The sequence below is a fragment of the Erythrolamprus reginae genome, chromosome 13, assembly GCF_031021105.1.
Source record: "Erythrolamprus reginae isolate rEryReg1 chromosome 13, rEryReg1.hap1, whole genome shotgun sequence".
Classification (NCBI taxonomy): domain Eukaryota; kingdom Metazoa; phylum Chordata; class Lepidosauria; order Squamata; family Dipsadidae; genus Erythrolamprus; species Erythrolamprus reginae.
This window is the reverse complement of record NC_091962.1, coordinates 16,313,739-16,340,228: the sequence shown is the minus strand read 5'-3', so window position 1 is coordinate 16,340,228 and position 26,490 is coordinate 16,313,739. Positions and strand designations below refer to the sequence as shown.

Below are 26,490 nucleotides of genomic sequence, written 5' to 3'. Positions count from 1 at the left end.
CGGGGAGGCCCAGCGTTAAAGCGGGGGGAAGCCGCCTAGGCACGGCAAGCCTCCCCCCCCCCCCGCGAGCCTCTCCGCCGTGGGGCCTCCGCTCTTTCGGAAGTGGGGGCGAGCGAGGCCCCCACCCCACCCCCGAGAAAGAGGGAGGGTGGGGGCTCCACCAGCCCCCCGCCCCCGGACCCGCCGCGGAGCAGCCCAGAAACACCTCCGGCTGGCAAAGAGGATCCCGCGCACCGGAGTTCCGGGGCGAAAGAGCAGAGGGCGCTCCAGCGACGCACACGCGCAGTGAGACAAGGAGAGCGAGAGGGAGGGGTGAGCGGGGCCTAGAGCGGGCGGAAAAGGGGCGCCACCGCCCTCCCCGACTCCCCTCCGCTCCTTCCGGTCCGTCTCCGGGAGGCCATCCGGCCGAGGATTCGCCTCCCGGTCTGGGCCTCCTGGGAGGCGGGAGGGCAGAGGACGAGCAGGGTAAGTGGCGGGCAGCCCCCTCCTCCGCCCCCCCCCCGCGAGCGCCCCCCCTCCGCCCTCTCCCCACGGTCTCCGCCCACCTGTTGCCCGACACCCCCCCCCCGTCCTCGGCTGCTCTCCCGGCCCCTCCCGCCCCGGGGCCCGCCGGGATCCTCCCGAGCTGGGGTGAGCGGGTGCACCGAGCGTGTGCCGGGGGCTCCGCCCGCCCTTGTCCGGTTCCAGGAAGGCGCGATGGGAGGGCGAAGCGAGGGGCCGGAGGGGGCGGGACCCGCTGGGCTCCCGGGGAACGAGGCCTCCCGCCCCCCCCCCCCTTCGAGGCACGCGGGAACCTCCAGCCAGCCCCGAAGCCTCCAGGAGAGGCGCCCGGCAAAGGGTTCGAGGCGGCGTCGGCTTCTGGAGGAAGGCGGGCAGGGCACCCTCTACGCCGGCCCCTTCCCTTGGGCGCCCTGCCCGCCCCTGCTCGGCTGGAGATCCTTGGGGGGGGGGGGCGGACACGGCCCTTGGTCGCCGCCCTTTAGGTGCCCCAGGAGCCTGGCTGCTTTTTGCGATGCTCCAGCAGCCGCCGTCGAGAGGAGGTGATGGGCTGCAGGCTGTGTGGTCCCTTCGTGTCCTTCGGCCCTGGCTGCTTTTCTATGGACGAGGTGCGGCCTCGCTTTACCTCCAGCAAGCGGCTCCGGCCCATTTGGCGGAGAGGGTCCCGTGAAGGCCTTTGCCCCTGCAGCCGGGTGGGGGGGCACCCAATGTGGCCCCTTGCAGTTGACGTGAGGCCCTGAGAGCGTGGTCTGTTTTCCGCCTGTGCAACTGGTTGGATCGGTCCGAAGGGGGCTGAGCTTTCCCGGAAGCCACAGTTTGGTCCTTGGGCCTCTCTGTTGCTGTCACCGTGGGGCGTGTTGGTGGCTCCTGAGAAGACCCCATCCCTGGGAGCGGAAGAGCCTCTTTGCCTTCTTCCGGTGGGGCTGGGCTGGAAAGATCTCTGCGCCTTTGGCAGAGGAGCGCCTGCTCTCGGCTGGAGACGCCCCCGCACACAAAGGCCTGGCTGTGGCAGAACCAGCCCCCCAGCAGCCACAGAAGGGCCGTGCCAGGAATGTCCTCCCAGTGAGTCATGTGGCTGATGTAGCCGGTGCAGCCTCTTCCTCCCAGCCACACGTAGTAGCCACACGGGATCCTGTGCCCTGCGGAGTGAGGACAGCGGGTCATTCCCCCTGAGCAGCTTCCTTGTACCCAGAGGTGGCAGCTCCGACCTCTGCCCCTTTTCCTCTCCCTCACCCCCCCTCCTCTCTCTCGGTTTAGCTCCGCCTTCGGCCCACTGCGGGGTCCTCCCAGCTGTCTGGTGGGTCCACAGGCAGAGGCAGGACTGGGACGAGTCCTTTGCCCTTAACACCCCCACCCCCCCATGTAGGTCCTGGGTGGTCCTTCCTTCCTTCCTGTTTTATTGTGGGCTCTAAGTCAGCTCCTCTTCCTCGTTTCCGTGAGTCCAGGGATGATTTCTGGAGCAGTTGAGGTGACCTGTCAACTTTCGATTTAACCTCCGACCTTGCTTGTAGGTGAGCTTCTTCTGTCTGTCAGTAGGCTCAGCCCCATGGCGGTCTGTGCTCCGTGCTGGCCTGGTCCCTCTGGCCCCTTTGGGTGCTTCTGGCAGCCGTCTTCCCGTTGGGCCCCTGATTATATTATCCACCCAGCCCCTGGCTGCAGGAAAGACACGGGGATGAGCGGCCAGGAGCTCAAGGAAACAGCTGTGTGGTGGGGGGGAGAAGCCTCCGTCCGGTGGATGGTGGTGATGCTCAGAGAAAGGGCCCTGTCCTCTCTCAGTTTAAAGCCCCCGCTCCTCAATTCCACCGCTCTCGCACACGGAGGAATAAAGGCTGGGGAAGGAGGCGTGGCTGGGACTCTAGCTGTGTAGGATGGGAACCTGCTGGGGCTTCTGTGGAATCCCAAGAATCGCAGCCACTTCTGGGCTGACTCCGCCACCCCCCCCTAGAGTGGGAATTCCTACAAGAAGCAAGAACTGCTGCAGCCACCCAGGCCACCAAGTCACTGCCAGTTCTATAGAACCGGTCCAAAGTGGGAGGAGCTCTCGGTAGGTAGGGAGGTAAATACATAGATATTCACCAAGGCATAGAAATCAAATAAATAAGGTTTTAATAAAGCCTTTATACTTTTTGTTTTAATATGTATGCTAATTTGGCTGATATTAAACACTCAAGAATCTGGCTGATAAATATGCGTATCCATTTAAAGGTTTGTTATGTGGCTTGACCGCTGCCTGCGGTGCCCTGGCTGTGTTGGTGATGTTCTCTTTCATAGGCAGCGTTCCGAGTATCGGCACCTTTTAGCCTAGTCGTTTAGTTTTAAGTTTATTTATTTTATGCTATCTTCCCTACAAATTAAAGTTGCAAATAACTGAATGCGTAAAACAGAGGAACACTTGTTTTTATGTCCAAATGGGTTGGTGAAGATTGGAATCTGAGCAACGTGTTAGCTTTGGATGTTGGCAAAGTTACTAAACCAAAATGATTTGCAACCTGTGAGTGGCAGCCTCCCCTGATCCAGCTACTTTAACACTGGCTAGTCCTGAGCTAAAGTCCATCGGAAATTATTGGGATGCAGCTTTGGGAATCGTTGCCTTTCCTTTCTCAAGCCACAGTCTTTTAAGGCCATGCCCCACACAGGCAGGCAGGCGGGGGGGCGTGTGTGTGTGTGTGAGAGAGAGTGAAGGAGCCGTGGAGAGCTTGATGGGACTGGCTTTGGGGGGTACAGGCTTCTGGTGTGGGGCTCCTGCCCTCCCTCCTCCTGCCCTTGGACACTGCGGCTGCAGGGTGACCAGGCCTGTTGCCGTGGGGTCACTCAGCGCTTGCTTCAACCCCAACCAACAAATCCGAGGCTTTCCTGCCGCCCCATCTCGGCTGGGGAGCTTTGGGGGAAGGATTGGGTGGTGGTAGTAAGCAGGAAACATAAAGTTAAGGGCCCTGTTTCCTAGCTGTATTGTCACCCATAGTAACACTTTCACTTGGTGCATCTGTATTTATTTTATAGCAGTTTAATTGTTTTTGTTTTATAACGTGAAAACTGATTATAGAAATCGGATAAAGAAAGAAATGGGCCTATCCTTCTTGGTGCCTGCCCCTTTTCTTTTAACGTGGCACGTGATTGGCGGCAGCAGAAGGAACCGCCCCCACCACCACCCAGGGTACATTATGGCTTTAGCAATAATTACGGTGACGATACGCAGAGAAACAGCAAAAGTGAATTTCTCTGGAATTTGTGATAAGATTCAAGCTCCCCAGTCGTCTTTCCTGCAGAAAAGTTAGAGGTGGGGGGGGACCAGCACTTAGCCTTCTGCCTGTCAAGAGTCCTTTCAAAGCCCAGAAATAGCTACTGTTAAAAGAGGGGAGTGGGCAGCTTCACCATTAGGTCCTCAGGAAGTTAGTAGCTTTCTGAAACTTCTATAGACATATTCCACTGTTAAGGTTTATGGAACTGGATCCTGTTTGGCTACTGGATTGTACCTGGATTGGAACTGAAGTGCTGCATGACTGGGGACGTGTTTTGTGGGTGAAGGTTGGATACCAGTGGGATTACAACCAAGGGGAATGTTTGTATTGGGGGTGGGTGGGGGGGCATTGCTAAATCTGCAATTAATTGCTGGAGGCCAGTTCATGGCAAGGGGCTCCCGTGTGAGCCAGGCTATATATCTGACGCACCGGGATAACAAGGGGGGGGGGAGGCAAAATGATTTGTGGACTTAGTAAGAAATGTATTTCTGAATAGCCTTCAAGAGTCAGAGGTCACTTGCTCCTGTGCCACACCTGCCACTTAAGATGCTTAGCTCCTTAGCCAGGTCTCACCTGCCTCGTTGCTGCCCTCCTCCTCCAATCAAACATAAGTACATGTCTATATGTGTTATTAAAAACCCAAGAATCAGTCACTGGGATTGAAGGCAGCTAAATGGGAAATATTTGGCACCGCTTCCCATTTTACCTTCTGCCTGAATATTTGGCATGGAAGATGATGAGAAATACTCACAATTTATACATAATGTTGGCTAAGTTGAAAAAAGCCCGATAAATGTGTATTGTTGGGATGCAGGGGTGAAATTATGAAGTTGGGCCCACTGGGGTGTGTACTTCTCCGCCCTCTATGAGGTCATAAGATGTGACCCATGAATCATTCAACAGTTTGCTGATTTATATAGAGTCACACAGCAGGAGGGTTGGAATTCCACGAGCAAACATTCCTGCACCCATTAAAATCCCTCTATTATATGGGTGGCCTTTAATCGCTCACCTAATAGTTCTTTGGCACAAAGCTACAATGGCTGCTGGTGAGGAATGGGGTGTCCCTCATCCCCACTGCACAGAACAGCAGCCCTTGCCTCTGCCTCTGCCCTGGGCTGCTCCAAAGTACAGAATCCAGCCCTTTCCTGTGTGCGCCAGAGGGGAAGAGGTGTCTCTGGGAGTGCGCCTGCTTGGGGCTGAGTGCAGTGGGGGGAGTCACGGGGGGGGGGGGGGCTGTCCTGCAAGGGGGATAATAACCTGCTCAGGAGCTTGGGGCACAGGCTCTGCCCAGGAAGGCTGCCAGGTGCTTTCCCTCTGTGGAAGTGGCAGCTGTGGCCTCTGCCCTTCCACTTATCTTCCCAGCCTTTTCCTGTTTCCAATGGTCACCGGGAAGCTTTGGCTTGCAAAGGCCGGGCTGCCCGAGTGGGTGGGTGCAATTGGCCTCACCTCTCCCCCAGGGAGAAACACACTCCTTCTTCCCTCGTTTCTTTTCGACACTGCCTGGGGGAGGTGGGGGCTGCTTACGCCGAGGGCGATACCTGCGCCACCCTGGGTGGGAATGTGCCAGTGCCCGACCCCGGCAGGGCTGGCAGGGCGCTTAAGTTTGGGGAGCCCCGTTCTGGAAGAAGCTGTCGTAAAGGGGGCATTTGCCCGTCTCTCTGGCTTGAACCCAGCTTCATCCCACTCTTCTCTGGCCCTTTCTGAGGGAAGAAGCTGAGGTTGAAGTGACCTCGTTTTCCAAGGGAGTGCTTTGGAACCTTTTTTATATTAGTAATTATACTGCCCTGTGGCTTTGATCTCCTGCCCCCCCCTTTTTCCTAGTATATTGGGGAGGGGGAGAGCAAATAAGTAAAATAATGAAATGGCAGGGTTTAGGGCACTGCACCGTCCGGCCCTTGCACCGAGATCAGAGGAGGGTGGATTTCAGCAGGTCCCTGTGTTTTGCTTGGCTTGTTTATTAGAGGTCCCTGTGCTGCTCTTGTGCAAGTGGCTCAGGGCGGCCTGCAACAGTAGACGTAGGTCCTGACCAGTTCTGGAGAACCGGCAGTGGGAATTTTGAGGAGTCCGGAGGGCCGGTCCATGCCACCTCTGACTGTCCTCTGCCTCCTGAGTCCCAGGGGATTCGGCAGGAGTGTGGAGGGGAGGGAGATTTTACGGCATCCTTCCTCTGCTAAGCCCAGAGAACGGGTAGCAAAGAAGATGGAATCCCACCACTGAGCACGCTGGCCCTGCCCTTCCACCGGCCAGACTCCTTTGGGGGTCCTTGCAAGCCTGTTTCGGAGGCTGCATCACAGTTGAAGAGTGGGTGAACTTTTCCGACCCACGTGCTTGAAGGGAAACCGTTGCTGGTCAACGACTGTGTCCTCTCTCTCTTTCCCCTGGCTTGTTCCTAAGGGAACCTTGTGGAATCGGCCGATGGGATTCAGTTTCATTCCTTCTAGAAGCTTTGCTCCCTGTATCCCTTCCTCTTCTATCCCCCCCCCCCCTTTGCCTGTCATAGCTCTTGAGAATGGTGTGCTTGTGTCGTACCAAGTGCTTTTTAATGGGATTTCAACTCGTTTTACTAATATTAGGTTTGCACCACTGTTTATGGTGTTTTAATACTTTTGTGAGCCGCCCCGAGTCCTTGGAGAGGGGCAGCATACAAATCTAATAAATTATGATTATTCCTTTTGTCAGAGGTGGCTTATTTTAAATCCATTACCCTGAACAGACCTTGTGTTACTATATATGAACTACGGTAGTTTTGGCTTTCAGGAGCCAGGATTCTTTCAGAGTAGCCTTCTGTGAGTGAAGGCGAAAAGGACACTGACTCAGGGAGGCTCCTGAAAAGCCTCCTGTGCAGAGGGAGCAGTGAGCTCTGAGTTAACAGCAGGCGATGGTGGTTCGGTGGCCACTGCTCACAGGACTGGAAACCAGGCTGCAGTCAGGGAGGGAGGGAGGGAGGGGGGGGGGGACTGGCCACGCATATCATGCCCACATTGAGTTTCCAAGCTCCCCCGCGCAGAGGATGAATTTAAAAACTTAGGGCTCACTTTGTATGTGGTTATGGCCAGTGATGGTCTGCTGCTCCCACGGGGGGGGGGGGGCGTAGTGGGGGGGGTAGCAAGTTTATGCACTATTTATTGAATACTTTTTTTAATTGTCCTTCCTTCTCTAGTACCTTAGTATGACCCTTAATTCCTTTTAAAATAGGAAATAATTAAACAGTATGTTTTCCCCCGTAAACGCTTTAATCATTTTAATCATTATCTAGAACTGAACTTTTATAGCAATGAAAGAAAATTGAGCTACTTGCCTAACCTGTTATCATACTGGGTTCAATACAAAACCTGAAAATGTGACTGTGCTCCTCAACCAATATTAAGGTCTATCATTTGTCCTTTTTGTGGCTGTTCAAATAATGAGACTTCATCAACTGAAAAAGAGTCCAAGCACCTATTTGAACACCTATCTTGGTCGGTAAGCCACATGATTGTCAAGCCACTCCCATCTGGTCACATGATTGTCAAGCCACTCCCACCCAGTCACATGGCCGGCAAGCCACACGCACACAATAAACCACGCCCACAGTGTGGTATTAAATCTTTTTCCGGCCCTTCGCTGGTTATGGCATTGATCTTTGTGGGAGTGTGGGAGGCGAGTGCCGTTACCGGAAGAAGAACCCTTCCTGGCCTTGAGGGCTGCGTTTCTGACTGGGAGGTTAATTAAGGCTGGACATAGGCAAAAGGTGTGGTGCTTCTTCTCTCAAGGGCAGCTCGTTTTCCTTGGGTCTCCCAGGGAGAGTAGCACCTGGTTGTATAGCTGGGGAAATGATCTGTGGTCAAGAACGTCTCCCTTGCCTTCCCGGTTTAAAAGCCAGTCTGACACTTTGTCTAAGGCAAATTGACCCCCCCCCCCCTTTACTTCTCTATTATTCAGCTTAAAAGACGGAGCTCCAGGCTTCGTGGGGAGAACAGTTCAAAAGTGTCACTCTCCTACATCCATCAAAATCTGCTTTCCTTCTTTTTTTACCCTTGTGTTTATGTTCTAGATGGGCATAGCACTAAATAGCACTGCCTGTGCAATGGGGGTATCGCGCCCCACGGCACAGGCGGCGCTCTTGCTCTCTTGGCATCCATGCCCAAAACAACATATTCGTAGCCGCTTCAGATGTCCATCTCCCAGGACACAGCTTTGTCCCCTGCTAAATCATGAGATTAAAATATAATTCCTGGGCTTTTGCAAGTTAAGGAAACTGTCCATTTTCATATTATTGTGCTAATAGATCTAAACCGTTTTGGCAGGCTCCTGCCTTCTCTGTGTACCTACCACACATCAACACACACACACACACACACACCCTGTGTTAGCCATTTGAGGTGTTATTCTTGAGTCCAGGGAGGCAGCAGGGTCAGGCGTGAGAAAGGCCCAGCAGATTCTTTGCAGAGGGATCCCTGCCCTCGGATACAGCAGAGAAGCTGCCGCTTAGGTTGGTCTGGGTGACCTTTGGGGACCCACCCACCCAAGAGAGGCCCCTTAGCAGGGCACCTCTTTTGCTCGCCTGAGAGTGGGGAGGGGGAAGCACCCAAAATCAAGACTCTTAGAATTTTGTTGGGGTTTGTTCCCCAATTTGAAGGCGGAGGGCAGATTGCAGCAACAGTTAATGAAAGCAGCAATGGAAAGTATATTTCTAAGGGGAGAAGCAGCAGCCTGGCTCACTTACCCTCCCACCCATGGATACTTCTCACTTTTGTTGTGCTGGGCAACAGACGGGGGGGGGGGGAGGAATATTTCCAATTACTTTTGAACTTTTGTAAGAGGGAGTGGAATAACATCACACGGTTTGGGTATGTGGGTGTGTATTTGAGGCAGGGCAGTAGAGAGGGCAGGAAAATGCTGATGACAAGGCTGCGTGGGGAGCAAGCTCCTTTCTTCTCTCAAGGGTCATTCCATGGTCTGGGGGGGGATGTGAGATTCACAAGCTTGGTGCTTGGCTGGACAAGAAGAAGAAGAAGTGAACAAGGACTCCCTCCCTCCCTCCCTTTTGCCTATTACTTTTTCAGACTTCCAGGGCAAGGGCAAGTCTTTCTTTCTTTCCTTCTTTCTTTCTTTCCTTCTTTCCTTCTTTCTTGGCAGACTTGATCTGCTGCAGGTCACACCTAGTACAATTTGCTGGCTGCCTAAGCAAAGTTGAGCAAAAGAGCCTTGAAGGCTGCTTATTCGGTGGTGACTTGCCACAGTCTCCTTATTAATCTTTTTCATGGCGAAAACAACAATTGCAGACAAATGCAGTCATTCCAGGAGAAATCTGGATGAAAAGCATGCAGAAATAGTCTTAAGGTTCTTTCTGGTGTGAACGGCCTCTGAAATAATAACACTTATCCTTTGGGTCAGTAAGGACAGAAATTTTAGGGAACTTTCAGTCCATTTGAAACAAATGTTGTCCATTTGCCATTGTGGCAGAAAAATCCTCCTCTATCTTCTAGTTTAGGTTCATGTTTGATGATTGAAATCCAATTTATATTTTGTGGAAATATCCACTTACGTTCATTTTAATTGGCCTTCTCGGCCTTTTGAAGACCTTGCTTCAAAGTTGTCCAAAGTCAAAGTTATTCTTGACCAGGAGAATTGAGGATACAAAGGTGTCTCCTCCACTGGACGCTTTTAAAATGACCATTTACAGCCATTATTCCGCAGTGTCGTCAGGCACATCTTGAGAACTAGAGCCATTTGCCATCGGCTCCTTTTGTGCCTCTTTAAGTTACGACAGTGATGAAAAAAGTAACTGTACAATTTCACTTTTATGACTTTTATGACCTTTTATGACCTTCATGACCTGTAAGGGAGAAGGAAGCGGGAGCGGGGTTAGGGGCGGCCTAGTTGCAGCTTCCCTTAGTAGCCGCTTTGCTCAGAGTGGCCCCTCTTTAGATGGGAACAACCTGTGTTTCGTGACGGGATGCGCGTGGTGGCCATTCTGCCCCCGGTTCTTTGGCCGGGTGGTTTGTGCCGAAAGTGGAGACGGTGGTCCCTTACCTGGAGGGGAGCTGGGTCAGCCCACTCATCCTCGGGGGTCACCTGCTTGTGTATTGATCGACTGGACTTCCATACTGCACACCTCACTGTTGAAATAATTCTGGGCAGCTTACAGACAGATGATAAGTAGCACAAAAGGTGAAGGGAAGTTGGCTAGAGAGCGAAGGGTGGAATCCAGCCGGTGGCCGTGGGGGCCAGGTTTGAAGGCCCCCCACCCGCTCCCACCTCCGAAGAGGGCCGGCGAGTGCTGCTGCTCCAGCCCCAGGCTACCAGGCAGGGCTTCCGTCTCTGTGGACGTGGGCCAGGGAGGGGGTGCCGGCCTCCCCTTGAATCAAAGGGGCAGATCTCCGGGGTGACCTTCGCAGCCACCAGAGGGAGGTGCCCTCTTCTTTGTCTTCCTAGAATGACAGGCTGCCCCCGCTCGGGGTCCCTGCAGTTCCAGCCCCCTCCAAGGAATCCGTGACCCTGGAGATGGACGTCGTCCTCTCGGATTTCGTCCGCTCAACGGGGGCAGAGCCAGGACTGGCGAGGGACCTGCTGGAAGGTAAGAAATTCAGCCGGAACTCCACCCTCGGCTCTGACCATTCAGTTCTCCATTCCTGGTCAACTCAGAAAATGCCAGAACCAGCTATTGCCCGGCGCTTACCCCAACGCTCCCCCCCCTGCTTGAGGTGGGGGCTGGTTACAGGATTTCATATTCAGGGGTCAAATGCTGCCAGTTGACCTGGTTCTGGGGGATCCGGTAGCGGCAGTGGCGTGAGGCTGCCTTCCTTTAGCCCTCTGCGCATACGCCAAGCCTTCCATGGGTGCGCGGAGGGTACACAAGCGTGTGCGCAGACGGAGCGGGAGAGAGAGAGCGGGGGGGGGGGCAGTAGGAAAGGCAAGTCCACTCCACCGCTGATTCTTCCTCTCCACCGTTGGGTCTCTCCTGAGTCTCCATCCGCGAGAGTTTCCCTCCTGTGGAACGGTTGCATGGGCAGAAAGGGCCGAGCGCCTCTGCTCCAGGAAGTGTAGAGAGAAAGCAGAGATTTAGAAGGCTGAGATTATTGGGGGGGGAGAGGGGGGTTCCCAAATTTCCTTAGGAAGAAGAAGAAGAAGAAGAAGTGGGGGCTGAGTTGGCTTTTTAAAACTGTTCCTCCCCAGGGAAGAACTGGGACTTGAACGCTGCCCTGAGCGACTTTGAGCAGCTGAGGCAGGACCAGGCCGGCCTCCTGCCCCGTCCCTTCAGCGATGGCCGCACCTTTAAATTTGTGGAGAAGGAGGCGGCCCGGGGCGTCCGGCCGCAGCTGCAGCGCCAGGACGACATAGTCCAAGGTAAGGAGCTCCCCTGGGGGTGCTGAGGGCGGATGCTGCGTGGGCAGAGGCCCCTGGAGGAAGGCGGAGGGCTTTCCCCTGCGCTGGAGCCCCCGTCAGAGCCTGGAGAGGGAGGACAGGGGGGGCGGCCTCTGCAGGGCCCCTCTCCTTTCCCCCCTTCCTCCCTCCTCTTCCTCCCTCCTTCTTTCAGAGAAGCGCCTGTCCCGAGGCATCTCCCACGCCAGCTCCACCATCGTCTCCTTGGCTCGCTCCCATGTCTCCAGCAATGGTGGCGGCGGCGGCGGCGGCAGTGGCGGGAGCGAGCACCTCCTGGAGATGCCCATCTGCACCTTCCAACTCCCTGACCTCAGTGTCTACAGGGAGGACTTCCGGAACTTCATCGAGCGGGACCTCATCGAGCAGTCGATGCTGGTGGCCCTGGAGCAGGCGGGTGAGTCGGTGAAGGGAGGGGAGGCGCCAAGGCCCAGCCCCTCCTGACGGGCCAGGTCTCGCCTTTGTGCCGCTGCTTCCTGGGCCAGGGGCCCTTGGATTCAAAGTTCTCCAGAACCTCCTCCCCCTCCATCGCTTGCAGTCCAGGCAGGTCCAGAGTTTAGCATTCTCACTCTGGCCCCTCTTCCTTTCATCCGGGGTGGGAGTTGGAAAACTGCAGCAGAAGGCAGCATTCTCGGAACTCAGGTGAGGAAAAAGACGCATTCTGGAAATCCCGTACGGTCAGGCCCAGCTTCCCACCTCACAGTCCTTCCTGGAGTCTGAGGGAGCCGCCATCTCTGGGCTAAAATGCCCATGTAATTTGGGCGGCCAGTGCATTTCCCCAACAAAATTTAAATTGGTTAATTGGTTGGTCGGTTTGCTGTTAACACTGCCCGTTGCCTCTCTGGCTTTGCAGGATTCTGGCCCAGACTCACTCGTGGTCAGTGCGGTATTCTTTCCCATGCCCAGTTTTTTTTGGAGAGGTCTTCTTCTTTCACCCCTTTTGTCTCTCCAGTAGCTGTTGTAGTCTCATAGGTCAAAAATCAAAGTGGGTGAGTCTCTAAGAAATTCTTCCTGCTCTCCACAATAGGCAAGGACCCCGCTGGTCAAGCACAGACATTAGGCCAAAGGAAGATGGCCGGCTGTACTCTCAAATGCCGAACGCGGGTTTGTATTTCGTCTGTCCATACACCCATCTGTTCTCCCCTTGCCTAGGTCGCCTGAACTGGTGGGCCAACGTCGATCCCAGCTGTCAAAGGCTGCTTCCCCTGGCAACCACGGGGGACGGAAACTGCCTCCTCCACGCGGCATCACTGGGTAGGATCTCCCGGGGGCAGGGGGGGGAAGCACGCCGTTGTTCTGCGCGTTCCTGCTGCTGCTGCTAGGCAGCTGGGCCTTGGCTTCCTTCCTCCCTCCCTTTTCCCTTCCTCCCTTCCTTCCCCCTCCCTCCCTTCCTTCCAGAAGCAACACCTTATGACAGGAATGGCTAACCTTCCCGGGATCGAGTGCCCAAAGCCCCCAAAATGCGATGCACATGTGGCGCCCTTGCATGCAACTCGTGCACCCCCACCGTAGGTGTCTGCCACACCCGCGTGCCCCGCCCCCTGTGCCGAGCCCCCCCGAGAGCCCAACCCCCCAGCGCAGGCACGTAGCCCCCCCCCAGCAGGTGTCCCAGCGCAGGCACAACAAAGGCCGATGACCCGCGCGCGTGCAGTGGAGCCGAACTTGGGTGCCCAGAGAGAGGGCGCCACCTGGTCCACCGGTCCACCCTCAGGGGCTTATGATGCTGCCACAGAGCCCCTCCGAGTGTCCTCCTTTTGAGCCCCTTCCTCCTCCTCTTCCATTGGCTGGGCTTCCTGCCTGACCCAGAGCCAAAACCAGCGTGTGATGGACGTGGGGTTGGGCCCCAAGCGGAGGCTGCCTCTTACTCCCCCCCTCCTCTCCCCCCCCCTCCAGGCATGTGGGGCTTCCACGACAGGGACCTGATGCTCCGCAAGTGCCTCCACACCCTGATGGACCGGGGGGCCGAGAGGGAGGCCCTGAAGCGGCGCTGGAGGTGGCACCAGACGCAGCAGAACAAAGAGGTAACGGTTAGGGGCGGCCCCTGAGGGTGGGGCAGGCCAATCCCGGCCCTCTGCAGCCCACGTGTCACCCTGGCCTCCCTCCCTCTCTCGGCGGCCTCTTTTCTAAGCGCCTCCCAGGCCCTCTAAAATGGGGTGTGTTGTGTGTCAAGAGAGGGTCTCCTTACTCCCTCCGCTGTCTCTGCCAATGTTGCAGTCTGGCCTGGTGTACACGGAAGAAGAATGGCAGAAGGAGTGGAACGAGCTGATCAAGTTGGCTTCGAGCGAACCCCGCTTGCACTACGGCACCAACAGTGGGAGCTCTGGAGGGTGAGTAAGCAGGGGGTCTCGTGGAGCAACGTATTACAATGCCTCCCCACGGGGGGGGTGGAGAGGGATATTTCACGGGTCCTTTAAAAAGATGCTTGAATGGAAATAAACGCTTGTGAAGGCCACCTGCCCTTCCTTCCCAGGGCTGCTGGCTCCAATGTGGGGGTGGGTGGGGCTGCCGCTGCGTGACACAGGGAAGGGGGGCCGGGGGGGGCAGTGACTCCACAGGTGCAGAATGTCAGGCACGTAGTCCCCTCCCCCCCCCCCCATGCCTCGTGGTTCCTTTTCTTTAGGGTCGAAGGGCCGGAGGAGCCTGTGTATGAGAGCCTGGAGGAATTCCACGTCTTCGTCCTTTCGCATGTGTTGAAGAGGCCCATTGTCGTCGTGGCCGACACGATGCTGAGAGATTCCGGAGGGGAAGGTGAGGCGCACCTGCCTTGGTGGTGCCGGCTGCTGTTTTCAGCAGGAGGCTTCTTATTTGGAAAGAAAATAGGCCCCGAGGGAAGCTTCTCTGAACGGCTGTCGGGATGACGTTGACCTTCAATACACGGCTGGCCGGACGGAGCCAGGAACGAGGAGGAGCCCGGAGTGGTTACTTTGGGTTTCAGGGTCAGAGTGGAGAGTTTTCTCGGGGTCTGTAGCCATTGAATACAAGGCTTTGGAAGAGGTCTTGCGGACCGTTGAAGCTTCCGCTCAGTGTAGAAATCCGGTGGGGCAGTATTCCTTGCCAGTGGTCATCCAACCACTATTTCAGGGTCTCCGGGGAAGGAGACCCCTCCCCTGCCTGTCTCCTGAAGAGATTCCTTGCAATTTGAAGTCCACCAGTTTCTGTCCTTCCGTTCTGGCGCAAGGACTGTCCCGTGCATTGTGGCCCTTTAGATACTCGATGAAGACTCTGGTTACGTAATTTCCACGTAACGTCTTCTCCTCCAATCCGCTGACCGTGGCCGTCCCGCCGTTGAAAGTGTGTGTGTGTGTCCAGGAACACCCCTCTCCCACCCCTTCTGCAAGGGAGCCTGGGGACCTTTTCTGAAAGGACCGAGAGCTCTTCCGGAAGACCTTGGAGCTTTGAGTCCCTTTCGTCCATCTCTCGCTCCCCTCCCCCCCACTTGTTCCTCCATGTTCTGAGAGGCTGCCGGGTGCCTCTGAAGGGCTTCCAGCGTCTGCTCCAGAAATCCCTTGCCGTCTGCGATGAGCTTACAGGGTGGAGGGCTTTGCTTTCCTCCCGGGGGTGGGGGTGGGGGAGGCCTGCCTGTAGCACATGCATAGTTCTTAGAATCTCCCAGGAAAAGCCCCCCCACCCAATCGGAATAGATCAGATGAGCAGTTTCCTCTGTCTCTACATCAGCCCCTGGGGGTTGAAGTCCACCAGTCTTAAAGTTGCCAGGTTTGAAGGCGTCTGCTGGGTGCACCCCATTCTCTTGGTGGTGGTGGTGGTGGTGGTGGCGGTAACTGAGGGACGTGGTTTCACAGGCTTCTTTCTCCTTCCCAGCGTTTGCTCCGATCCCCTTCGGTGGCATTTATTTGCCTCTGGAAGCCCCCGCCAGCAAGTGCCACCGTTCCCCGCTGGTTCTGGCCTACGACCAAGCCCACTTCTCTGCCCTGGTGTCCATGGAGCAAAAGGAGCCCGTCAAGGATCAAGGTGTGCACAAGGCTGGCTGGCGGCTCCCTCTGTCCTCGCTCTCCACCTGGGATCCCGGGGAGGCATCCGGCAGAGAGTTCCAGGGTCCCCTCAGAGCCCTCTCCATTACACACGCACGGCTTCCTTTTGCTGGTAGGTTTTCTTTTTTTAGAAAAATCCTGTTTTTAAGGACCTGAAGGGAATTGTCTCTTTTTCTCTTTCCCGGCCTCCAACCCAGCTGTGATCCCTCTGACAGACTCCGAACACAAACTGCTTCCAGTGCACTTTGCAGTGGATCCCGGGAAAGACTGGGAGTGGGGTAAAGATGACGGCGACAACGTCAAATTGGCCAGGTAAGTCAACGGAGAGCTCGGTGCGGAAGAAGTGTTGAGCTTCTACATTTTGGGATTTCACCTTGGGGCCTGAAAGATCCAGAGAAAGGGGCTCGGGAAAGAACGGTCGGAAACGGGAGGTGTAAATGTGATTGTTGGCAGTCATGCCGCAGATGAGAGGTCAGGCGCAGGAAGTGACCAGGCTAAGCCCCAGGGAGGAGAGGTCAAGCGCATCCGCGGCCTCTGGCCCTTTGTGCCCACCTAGTATTCCGTGGACTCCCACCTGCCGCCGACCTCCTTTGACCGTGAGCGGTTCAGGCTCTTGTAGAAGGGGGTCAGCTGAGGGGGGGGGAGAGATTTGAAGCGCCCCGACTCCTGGTTTCCTGTGCTTGGCTTCAGGCTGGGGAGGGGGAAGTGGCCCACGACGGAGAGGCAGTCTTTCGAAATAGGGATCCGAGTGGGGCGGGGGGAGTGAGGACATCTGATACCCCTGTTTTGAAATCTACAATGATTTATCCAGGGCGCTATTTATCTGGAATGTCATTGCATGCTCAGCACATGTCTACATATGATCCAGGGACAGGAGCTCCGATTGTTTTAACTCTGTGCCGCCATCGCTTTGTTTCTCTTGCTTCTGACAGTGTGACCCTCTCGCTGGAAGCCAAGTTGCATTTCCTGCACACCTACATGGACGTCAAGTGGATCCCTTTGTCCTGCGAAGTGCAGGTAAACAGAAGCCGAGAGAACCCGCGTTCCACAGTCCTGCCTGGGAGGGAGGGAGGCTCCAAACTCCTTTTCCCCTTCTCCCTGGAACCATAGAATTGGAGACCTGGGTTATTTCAGCTGTCAGTGTGCAGCCCTTGGATCGGTTCAAGGATCCACTTTAAATAACCCTCAACCAACGCCCCCCCCCCAGCCTCCCCCTCTTGACAATCGCTTTCACTATCCAACAGTTATGGGAGCGGGGTTATTCCCCCCCCCCCAATGGGAAGGACCGTTGTACATACCTGAACGGTCTTCTCGCTGCACTGGAAGGAGAGTCCAACATGGGTAAATTACCAATCCTATTGGTAGAGACTGATTTAATTTAAATAAGAAGCAGTCACCGCCCCTTAGCAGCCCCCGTCACCTCAGTTTTAAAAACGAAGACAGTTTAAGGATAACTCAATTTATTGAACTTTAACCACATAAAAACTTCATAAAACTTTGTAAAAACCCAAATACTCCGGCGACCTGGCGAAAACCATGCCGGGTGAGTTTGGACTCTCCTTCCAGTGCAGCGAGAAGACCGTTCAGGTATGTACAACGGTCCTTCTCCACTGCACTTGGAAGGAGAGTCCAACATGGGATATACCAAAGATCAAATCCCCTGGGAGGGAAAAGGCTGTGCCAAGGTCGTCGGAGTGGAACGCACTCGCTGCAACACCCGCCTCCCAAAGGAAGCTTCAGCCGAAGCTAGAGAATCCAGTTTATAATGGCGGATGAAGGTTGTAGGAGACGCCCAAGTCGCTGCACGACAAATGTCCTCAATGGACACTTGTGTTGTCCACACTGCCGACATGGCTGCACTCCTGGTAGAGTGTGCTGTCACCCCGGTCAGTGGTGGTTGAGAGCGTGCTTTGTATGCTTCCTCGATACAATCTCTAAGCCAGCGACTGATGGATTGTGACGAGACCCCAAGACCCATCTTTCATTGGGCAAAGGACACGAATAACTTCTCAGATTTTCTGAACAGTTCGGTCCGCCGGATGTAAATTTTTAAGGCTCTCCTAACATCAACCTTGTGCCACCTAAACTCCGAAGGGTGATGACCATGCGTACAAAAGTCTTGAAGCACAAGTTCTTGTGCTCTGTGGAATCCGGAATTCACCTTTGATTCAAACAACGGGTCCAGCCTCAACACAACCCTGTCTGGGTGGAAGACACACAGATCTGGTCGAATAGACAGAGCAGATAGTTCAGATACTCGGCGGGCTGACGTGATCGCCACCAAAAAGGCTGTCTTTATTGAGAGCAACCAAACCAGAATTGATCTCATCAGCTCGAAAGGAGGTGCTGTAAGTGCTCGTAACACCAGGGATAGATCCCATGTTGGGAACCTGCGAATTGGAGGTGAATGTGTGTTAATTACTCCTCTAACAAAGTCTCTTACCCATGGGTATTGAGCCAGAGAACAAGACTGAGGCACTCGAACGATGGTTGCAAGAGCAGCTACTTGCCTCTTTAAGGTATTCGGAGCCAGTCCTTTCTCGACCCCTGTCTGCAGGAATTGTAATACTGATATTACTGAAGCCTCTTTGGGATTAGAATGGTGGTCTGAACAGAACCTACAAAAGGCTGACCATGTAGCCTGGTAAATCCTCACCGTTGATGGTCGACGAGCTGCCTGCATGGTAGTAATGACATTGTCCGGTATAAATTGGTCTCTTAGCCTGATCCTCTCAAGTGCCAGGCGGTCAGCTTGAACCACTGAGGGTTCGGATGACAAACTGACCCCTGGCTCAGCGAGATTCCTTGGTCTGGAATCCTCCACGGGGAGGACACTGATAGGGATATCAGGTCTGCAAACCATGGACGCCTTGGCCAGTGGGGAGCCACCATGATCACTTCTGCCCGTTCCCGAATTATCTTGTCCAATACTCTCTGTATGAGACACGTTGGGGGAAAGGCATAAAGCAGACCCTGGGGCCAGGGTGACAATAGGGCATTGACCCCTTCTGCCCTTGGTGTCGGAAACCGGGAGTAGAGTCTCACTAGAGTGTTGTTTTGGGTCGCAAAGAGGTCCACCAATGGAGACCCAAAACGGAGAACTATCTGGTTGAATAGTGCTGGGTCCAGCTGCCACTCCGATGGATCCAGAGTAGCCCTGCTTAACCAGTCTGCCTGGATGTTGCTGGTCCCAGCAATGTGTTCTGCAGTCAGCGAAGCTAGATGATCTTCGGCCCAATCGAAAAGGGCCGTAGTTTCGACCATGAGACGGTGCGACTTCGTGCCCCCCTGATGGTTCAGGTGGGCCCTGGTCACCACATTGTCCGTCAATACTAGAAGGTGCCTGCCTTGAACCCACTGAGTGAAGGTTTGAAGGGCCAGGAAAACTGCCTTGAGTTCGAGGTAGCTGATATTGACATGGTTCAAGTCTTCCGGGGACCACAGGCCTTGGGCCATGTGAGAACCCATGTGAGCCCCCCAGCCAGACAGGCTCGCATCTGTCGTGAGAATCACGTGGTCTTGGCTGTGAAGGGGGGAACCTCGGAGTAACGCTGGGGATGTCCACCACTTCAGTGACTGTTTGACAGCTGAAGGAATCCTTACTCTTCGATGTGAATGGCTCATCTTGGCTTTCTGCGCTGGAAGGAGGAACCATTGAAGACCCCTGATGTGATGCTGAGCCCATGGCACAATGCCTATGGACGACACCAGTGTCCCAAGCACCTTGGATAGCATGGCTAACGACACCTGACGTTGTTGCCGGAGATTGATGACCAATCGCCGAATGTTGGTTAGCCTCTCTGGGGTTAAGGATACGGTGTCCCTGGTCGTATCTATGATGGACCCCAGGTGTTGAATTCTCGTGGTAGGACGGAGATGACTCTTCTCCTCGTTGATCGTAAATCCATGCAACTCCAGAGTGTGCCTTGTAAGTGCCAGATCTTGTTGCGCCTGGGACAGGGACTTGGACAGAACGATGATATCGTCCAAGTATGCCATGACATGTACGGACTAAGACCTGAGATGGGCCGTTAAGATGTCCAGCAGTTTTGTAAACGTACGAGGCGCCAAAGAAAGGCCGAATGGCATGGCTCGGTATTGATAGTGGACCCCGTTGAGGCAAAACCGGAGGAATCGACGATGGGCCGGCAATATCAGAACATGTAGATAGGCCTCTTTTAGGTCGATAGACGTAAGGAGATCTTGATGCTGAATGGATGCCAGAATTGATTGGAGGGAATGCATCCAAAACCTTCAGTATCGAATGAAGGTATTCAGGAGCTTCAGGTTTAGGATCATCCTGAACCCTCCTGATGACTTCGGCACGAGGAACACAATGGAGTAAAACCCCGTGCCCTTTGCATGATTGGGCACCTTCTCTATTGCCCTTATGTCTAAGAGATGAGTTATCTCTAGTTGTAAATGGCGTCTTTTTTGTGGATCTTGAGTCAGCGGGCATTGTACAAAACGGTTTGGTGGGGGCTGAAGGAACTCCAAACGCAAGCCTTGAGATATTGTGGCTACTGCCCATTTGTCGGTGGATGTAGTCCGCCAGGAGGCACTGAAAAGTTGGACTTTGCCTCCTATGGGCTGTAATAAAGCCGAGTCATTTGATGCGCTTGAAGCCCCTCTGGTTGCCTCTGAAGGGTCGTTTCGCCTGTTGGTAACCTCTCGGTCTATCTTGGAAGGCCGCGCGGTCGCCTCTAAACACTGATTATACTGACTCTGTGGGTACGACCTTGTATTCTGTCCCACAGATGAAGAGGAGTCCCACCGAAAGGGCTGGCGGCGAGTGTAGGGATTGGCTCGACGTTCCTGGCGTCTGTAGGCTCTGGGAAGAGTCTTTCTTTTGTCCTTGTCCTCAATAAGGACAGGATCCAATGCTTCCCAAAAGAGCTTGTCACCCTGGAATGGTGATGAGGCCAGGCTCCATTTTGATTTTAGATCAGCTGGCCAACTTCTCAACCAAAGGAGACGTCTGGAGGACAGTGTGGCTGCCATCCCTCTTGCTGAAAATTTGGCTGCGTGTAGGGTGGCATCAGCCGAAAATTCCGCTGTCGCCCTCAATTTACTGATGTCCTGGCGCAATCAGCCCTCATCTGGACCTAGGCGGGCTTGCATTTCCTGCAGCCACATTATCGATGCCCTATTAAAGAATGAAGCCGCAGCTGCTGCTCTAAACCCCCAGCTAGCCATTTTATGTGTTTTGCGCAACAAGATCTCCGCCTTTCTGTCCTCTGTCCTTAGACTATCGCCTGTCTCTGAAGGCACTAAGGCTTTCGAAATCAGTGTCATCACTGGCTGGTCAATAAGTGGGAATTCCAGCAGCTTCTCGATCTCATCATCAAGGGTATAACATTTTCTCTCTATGACAGAGGGCCCTTGAGCTGCTGCAGGATGCTGCCAGGGGCGCTTGACACTTTCTCGGAAGATCTCTGAGGATGGTATATGATCTGACTCGGGCTGAGGCTCCTTAAATAAAGTGGCAGATGGTTTTGAAGCATCAGTGGTCTCTGTTGCCTTGGTGGAACCTGGCAAATCCATCACCTGTTTGGCTTTATGGAGCAAAATTCTGAAGAGGGATGCTTTGAAGAGACCAGCCGCCACTGGCTGTTCAGGAGCTGTCTCATCATCCGAAAAATCATATTCTTTTTCGGTGTCATCTAAAGGAGAGGGTTCCTCCATCCAGGACCCCAAACCCGAGAGGGGCGGTGCAGACCAAAGATTTCTGGAATGAGTGGGGCGGGGGTGTTGAGTGTGTTGGTTCACCCCCGCTGCCATCCCCTGAGAATATGCGTTTGTGATGATCTCCTGTAATGCTGGGGACATCTGCTGCCAAGTGTCAGGCTGTACCCAAAGCCCAGCTGCTGTGGGCGTAAATGTGGCTGAGGGACCCTGTCCACTCCTCCATGAATGACTAGCAGATCCTGGCCTAGCCAGATTAGGGCCAGAAGATGGGATGGCCTGAGGCATGAATGGGACTTGCCTTTCTGGAGACCAGTCTCTTTCTGACAGAGTCTCTGTAGGTCTCAACACAGACTGAGGAGTTGGCGGATCCCTGGCTTGCAGCAACAAATGCGAAGGCAAGGGAGAGGTGGTCTTAGGAGTAAGAAGGGCTGCTTCCAACCTCTGTCCCAGTGCCTTAATACGCCTCTCTGCCTCTTTGAGGGATGAGGAGGCCTGAGTCTTGGTCTTGTCCTTGGCTTTCAGTTTGCCTTTATCTTTAGGCGCCAAGCTGGGGGAGGACACCTTCTCTGGAGCTTTATCCTCCATAACTACTCACAATTTTAACAGTCATGCCTGGAGATCAAATGCTGCTGCAATTCTCCGGTAACACAGATCACAAAATGGCAATAAGCACCTCAGGGGCTCACGCCTGCGCCGATTGGTCGTTGGTCGCGCCCATCATCTGGGCAGAGAGCAACACTTTCCCGCCTTGCCAAATAATGGCGGGCGCAGGAATAATCACCGTCAAAATGGCGGTCTCCCAATGGCGTCCGCTTCAGGCTCCTTATGGGGGGAGGATCACTCCACCCAGGACTAGCAGTTAGCCCACCGCTGGCTCTCCCCTTGATCGCTCCAGTCTCCTGAGCTATTTTGCCGACTCCGTGGCATCGGAAGACAACGGCGGCGGTGACAGCTTCTTTTTTTTTCTTCACTGCCGAACAGCTGAGAGGCGCTGGCTCCCTGCCAACTCAGCATCTTCTGGGGATACTATGATCCCCCGAGCCTCCCAGTGGGGGGGGCGGACCCCCCACCTTCGGCTCTCAGCCGGGTTTGGCCTCGGAGGCCAGGGCCCCCAGGCTGTGTCGCTCCTCGCTTGGGATGGTACCCGCTGAGGGAAGGGAACCCCGAGGAGAAAAAGGTGGGGGCAGTGCCCGCGGAGGGCAGAGATCCCTTCCAGGAACTTCTTCAAACCTGTAGAAAAGAGAAAAAACAACATTAAACAGGTATTTATTAAATATATATACATTATTTTAACTCAGAACAACTAAACAGTCTCTACCCTTGGACTGAGTTTTTAAAACTGAGGTGACGGGGGCTGCTAAGGGGCGGTGACTGCTTCTTATTTAAATTAACTCAGTCTCTACCAATAGGATTGGTAATTTACCCATGTTGGACTCTCCTTCCAAGTGCAGTGGAGAATCTGCCTTTTTGTAGCTCGGGTCCATTGTTCTCAAGAAGACCAAAGAATTAGATGAAAGAGGCCCTTGTGCTAAGGTTGCAGAGGTGGCTTGTTCAGTCTTAGAAAGCTTTATATACTGGAGATGCACCCACCCACACAGGGAAAAGTGCCTTTGGTCGTGTCCGGGATTGCGTAATCCATTGCCGTCTCTTCCTTCTGGAAAAGGTGCCCCGCCCTTGAGGCAGATCCCTTTGGCCGCAGAGCCCCTCCTGCCCAGCCCCGGCCTTTCCCTGTGTGTGTCTCTCTCTCTCCCCTTTCCTTGCAGGCCCCTCTCGCTCAGCCAGAGTCTCCCACGGCTTCTGCAGGGGACGAGGTCCGGTCGGCTGCAGACTCGGGGGATTCCGATAAGGAGTCGGTTTGCAGCAGCTCAGCCAGCAACAGCGGCGGCAGCAAGGAGAAGGAGAAGGCGAAGAAGGACAAGGAGAAGAGGCGGGCAGACTCCGTGGCCAACAAACTTGGAAGCTTTGGCAAAACTCTGGGGAGCAAGCTGAAAAAAAACATGGGTGGGCTGATGCACGGCCGGGCGGCCAGAGGCGGCGGGGTGAGCAACGGGGAGACCCTGGAGAAGAAAAAGAAAGGCTCCGTGAAGGGGAGGAAGGGCAGCCAGGGGGAGGCGCCCCCTGCAGACCTCTCGGCTCTCCCGGAGAAGCCGGGCCCCGCGAAGGCTCCCTCGGAGAAGCAGCCCGACGCCTGCAAGTACGGCAGCGACGTCAAGCTCAGCCTGAGCATCCTACGCGCCACCATGCAAGGGGAGCGCAAGTTCATCTTTGCCGGCCAGCTGAAGACCAGCCACCGGCACCAGTACCAAGAGGAGATGATCCAGCGGTACCTCCTGGACGCTGAGGAGCGCTACTCTGCCGAGCAGAAACAGAAGGAAGCCGAGAAGAAGGTGGCGGCAGCACTGGGCAGTGCTGGGGGGGCTGCCAAAAAGACGGACGCGGAAGGCAGCCCCCTCAGAGGAGAAGAGGCTCTGCTGAGCGCCAGGGACCCCCCGGGACTGTCGCCCTACCGTCTCCAGGGCCCAGAACTGGCCACAGCGAGCACTAAAACGCCCGGTTTCCCCGCTGGCCACTCAGGTGTCTTCACCATTCCCCGGCCTTCGATGGTGAGCAATGTGGAAAGCGCCCATCCTCCTACTTACCAAGATGGCCGAAGGCAAGTGGCGGGAGGCCTCTGTGCGCCTTTCCCCTCTTACGCTACGCTGCCCAGGCAGTGCGCCCAGAGCCGTTGCCCGCTGCCCCCGCAGGCAGGACCCTTCTCTCCCCCAGAGGTGGACATGCCGCCTAGTTACGCGGAGGTGGGTCGTGAGGGCTCTCCCTGCCCGGGCCTGTCCAGCAACGGCTGTCAAGAGTGCGCAGAGCCAGAGGGCAGCTCTCCGAGAGCTGCGCAGGGCGACCGAGGCAAAGCGTGGCTCTTGTACAGTGTGCAGCAGACCAAGTGCAGGCGGCCCGACTGCAGCTTTTACGGCCGTCCAGAGACGGGGGACTTCTGTTCCTGCTGTTACAAAGAGGAGCTGAAGCGCAAAGAACAGGAGAAAGAGACCCTGGTACATCGGTTCTGAGGAAGCCGAGGCGAGCGTTCCGTACCTGGACCCCTGGGACGTGGGGGATGCAATAATTTTCTCTGCCCCTATTCCTCTCTCCTTCAGGGGAAGAGCTGGCCAGTTGGGGGTTGGTGAGCTGCTTATGGGAGCGGGGGGGGGGAGGGACCCAAGCCCCCCTCCTTCCTAGAAGCACAGAGGGACACTCCATCTGAGAGAGCAAGGGCTCTTTAAGAGGAAGGGGCTTGGGGGTGGGGGTTAGAGTTCAGGGAGGTTGCGTTTCTGTGCAGAACTGTCGTTCAAGGAAATCCTTCTAGACCAAAGCGTTGAATTCCAAGACCGGAGAAAACCAGTGACAGGGGCCTCTTCTTATTGGATCACCCTCCAACATATATTTTTTAATTTTTTAATTTCAAAGGGATTAAATTGAATATCGCTCAGATTTTTCTTAATGCCTGAAACTTGCAGGCTCTCTACCAGGCCCGCGTGGGGAAGGAAGGCAGGTCTCCTGAAGAGGAAGCCAAGTCCAGACTTCCAAGCCCACCCATCTTTCCCCACAGGGGCCTGGCCTTCTGGGCATGCCCCTTCAGAGGTGGGCTTCAGAGGGGGTGGCATATATTTTAGAATTCTTGTCAGGAGCGGAGTGTGCTAGGAGGGAAGGATTTGAGTCACGGTGTTGTTTGTATTGAGGAGAGAAAGTTTTAATTGAAAAATGAAGCTGCCCTGGATGGAATCAAACTACTGGAGTAGAACTTTGGAGACCAGGCAGGAGGGAGAGGTGAAAGGTGGTGATGTCTGGTTTTGCTCCAGCTCCTTTTAAAAGCGTCAGAAGAGGCAGGTCTTGTCTGCAGAAGAACCACCTCCCTCCTTTCTGCGCAAGCTGCTTTTCCCCAGACTACCTCTGTTCCCTATAGAAATGCATACATACACGCGCACACACGCACACACACGACTTTGGGGAACATAAGGCAGAAATTATTCTTTGTACCGTGAGGGTTTTCTAATGCAACACACCCACTGCCCCTCAATCTCCACCCTTCAGAAATATTGGCACATTCTGACAGCGCCTGATTATTCCCACTTTTGGTGTTGCCCCTTGGATGGCAAAGAACTCCCTCCGGATCAGACATTTCACACAGACATGTGCGCCAGTTGCCCTTTGACTGGATTTCGAGTGACAGAGATTTTTCTTTTCTTTTTCTAGCTCCCTTTGGGGGATAAAACTATGCAATTGTTTTCCATCAAGAGCTTCTTAGTTGGGACAGAGAACTGCAAGTGTACTTAATATTTTAAACAAAATAACCCAACGCTCACGGCTTCCTTTAGTGCTTCTTGCGCTGCCTTAACACGGACAGTAGCCCACCACGAAATGACATGGCGCCTCCTTGTTTCTCTCCTAGGTCATTTTATTTGAGGGAGGGGCCCTGTTAAGAGGCAGGTGTGTGTGTGTGTGTTGCTGTGCTAAACCTGCCAGAACCCGCTGTGTATAAAATTGAAGCGGGGCTTGCGGGGGAAACTCCCGAGACACACACACACACAAGGTGGATTTGCACCCACAGACCCTCTCGTTCAAGGCTGCTGTGTGTGTGTGGGGGGGTTTATAGATTCCTTAATTTCAGAGCCCCACAAAAGGGGACGGGTTTTTTTTTTAAAAAAAAATCAGGATGGGAAGAGGGGTAAAAATCAGGATGGGAAGAGAAATAAAACCAACTTATTCCTCGTGTGAGGCAACATAAATGTTTACATTGTGTCCAGAGTAATTCCAGTCTTGAAATTGGACAGCAGATGGACACCTGGGGATTATAATTCATGTGATCTGAAAACCCAATTCGGGATGTTCGGTTTTGACATTCCAAGCAGTTTCGGATTTGATAGGCTAAAAACTAATTTGAGGAAGGGCTTGTCGTCCTTGGGGCTGGACAGAGCAGCTGAGCCCAAAGCAGCCTTTTTAAAAAAACAAACTACACATTTCTTCCACAATTAACTCTCCCAAATCTACTTTTCTGAGGGCAGCAGCAGTGGTGGCTGCATTTTTATGGTTCCCCGTTGCCCCCTCTTTCGGACGTTGCTTGTCCCAAGAACTCCTCTTTTCATTTGACCCCCCCCCCTCCACTAAATGGAATGTGTCACCAGCAGAGATTTCGTTGGGAGACGGAGACACGCGCAGGATCCCCCCTTCCCCAGCAGTCGTCTTCTTCCCCACGGAGCAAGGTCTCTTTCCAGGGATCTGTGTGCTTTCTTTTGTTTATTTTCCAAACTGGTAACTAGTAATTTTGAGATTGTACCTTGACAGTTTGTTGCTGATCACTTTTTTAATTAAAATTAGTATTATAGCAATTGGGTTCATAGATTGTAGCATTTTTGTACAACAAGATAAAGTGAACACTTTAAAAAAACTCTATTTGAAAAGTATTTTTCTATGAACACCAGAATTTTAATTCCAAAGCCTCTCCGCCTTAGTAACGACAGTGAATCCTAATTATTTAATTCCTGCCTACCAGATCACGTTTGGAATTGATAGAGTTGTTCACTGACTTTCCCGCTCCCGACCCTCCTCCTATTTTTCTGAAAGTGTAGGTTTGTTTCCTTTGTGGTGAAACAGCACTCTTTTTCATTAAGAAAAGCAAATATTGAAAATACTATTTATTGAAAAAAATAAAACCTTCCCCTTTA

General features: G+C 54.1%; 1 protein-coding gene across 1 annotated transcript; it reads left to right on the top strand.

Moving 5' to 3' along the window:
• The first annotated feature begins 282 nt into the window (after positions 1-282).
• OTUD7B (OTU deubiquitinase 7B) lies at positions 283-26,490 on the top strand. Its single transcript, XM_070766538.1, has 12 exons — positions 283-465; positions 10,158-10,299; positions 10,899-11,069; positions 11,260-11,499; positions 12,255-12,356; positions 12,996-13,123; positions 13,317-13,429; positions 13,723-13,850; positions 14,922-15,071; positions 15,289-15,403; positions 16,024-16,108; positions 22,543-26,490. The coding sequence occupies exons 2-12, from the start codon at positions 10,227-10,229 to the stop codon at positions 23,836-23,838; spliced, it is 2,601 nt and encodes an 866-aa protein (XP_070622639.1). The 5' UTR covers positions 283-465; positions 10,158-10,226; the 3' UTR covers positions 23,839-26,490.

Excerpts from the sequence above, each read along its gene's own strand:
- OTUD7B (XM_070766538.1), top strand. The coding sequence starts at position 10,227 with ATGGACGTCGTCCTCTCGGATTTCGTCCGCTCAACGGGGGCAGAGCCA. Across the intron at positions 10,300-10,898 it reads GGCGAGGGACCTGCTGGAAG|GGAAGAACTGGGACTTGAAC; the intron begins GTAAGAAATTCA and ends GTTCCTCCCCAG. Across the intron at positions 15,072-15,288 it reads GGAGCCCGTCAAGGATCAAG|CTGTGATCCCTCTGACAGAC; the intron begins GTGTGCACAAGG and ends CCTCCAACCCAG.